Source organism: Puntigrus tetrazona, unplaced genomic scaffold, assembly GCF_018831695.1.
Source record: "Puntigrus tetrazona isolate hp1 unplaced genomic scaffold, ASM1883169v1 S000000884, whole genome shotgun sequence".
NCBI classification, from domain to species: Eukaryota; Metazoa; Chordata; class Actinopteri; order Cypriniformes; family Cyprinidae; genus Puntigrus; species Puntigrus tetrazona.
In genome coordinates this window covers 1-1,225 of record NW_025048484.1, presented here as the reverse complement: position 1 = coordinate 1,225, position 1,225 = coordinate 1, and the positions used below count along the sequence as shown (strand labels likewise).

Genomic DNA, 1,225 nt, shown 5'->3' with positions numbered 1-1,225 from the left:
TATTTATATTAGTGCTGTCTAGCAAATAATCCTGATTAATCACATACAAAATAAAAGGTTTTGTTCACAGTGTGTACTATGTATATTATGTATATCTAAATATATATACAAATATTACCAAACTGTATGTTTGTGTGTTTATATATGCATAATAAATATAGCACACACATGATGCAGACTAAAACCTTTATTTTGAATGCTCTTTAATCATTAGACAGCACTAATGTTGCCAGCAAGAGCATTTGCCAAAAAACTTTTGCGTGGCTGTGATTGCAGAAATATGTTTCTTCCTGGACCGCCTCGATCAGACAAACTTTGATGTCTTTCCCTTTTTTTTTCCTCAACTCCGTTTAAAGCTCTCCTTTTTGCTCCGAGGAGGACGTTTTGAGTTCTGAGCCATACAATATGTCTTCATTATTCCTCAAGGCCTTTAATCTGAGGAGATCAGTGAAGATGTGCTTCCCGTGCTCCGTGTCTTTCAGCTCTCGACGTCCGTGTCCCAGAATCCCCGCTGGTGGCTCTGTACGGGGCGGACGCGGTGCTCAACTGCTCGTTCTCCGGCGCCTCGGCGTTCAACCTGTCCGAGCTCAGCGTGTTCTGGCAGCTCTCGGACACCAAGCGCGCCGTCCACAGCTTCTGGCAGGGCCGAGATCAGCTGAGCGATCAGGAGCAGCGCTTCGCCAACCGCACCGGCCTCTTCCCCGACCGGCTCCGCTCCGGGAACGCCTCCCTGCTGCTGAGGAGCGTCCGCGTGGCCGACGAGGGAAGCTACTCCTGCTTCGTCAGGGTTCAGTCGTACGGCAGCGGAGCTATGCTGATGCAGGTCGCAGGTTTGTGGAGCTCTCTTCAACTGCTCAGTTAATCCAGTTTCTAATCGCAAATGCTGAGTAATGAGCATCTAGTCTGTAAAGACGAGCGATGAATCGTGTGGAAGCCCATGTCCTTCACTTACGAATGGCGACATTGTGGCGTAATTATACGAGATAAAAACGTTAAAATGACGATTTATCGAGGAAATAATTACAATATAAAAATTGGAAATGACGAATCACTTAAGTCATGATTACGAGATGATAAAAAGATGAATTTTGAAGCCAAATAACTGATTTATCATTATAGACCGCTGTCCATGTCCATTCTGACATAAAGTCACACACACACACACACACACACTCACACACACACACACACTCACACACACACTTGCACACACACTCACGCACAC

The 1,225-nt window shown here is 45.6% G+C and overlaps 1 protein-coding gene across 1 annotated transcript; it reads left to right on the top strand.

Moving 5' to 3' along the window:
- Positions 1-451: 451 nt before the first annotated feature.
- Positions 452-830, top strand: LOC122335708 (CD276 antigen-like; the record flags this gene model as incomplete). Its single annotated transcript, XM_043233560.1, has 1 exon — positions 452-830. A coding segment is annotated over one exon (379 nt), but the record flags the coding sequence as incomplete, so codon positions are not given.
- Positions 831-1,225: the final 395 nt, after the last annotated feature.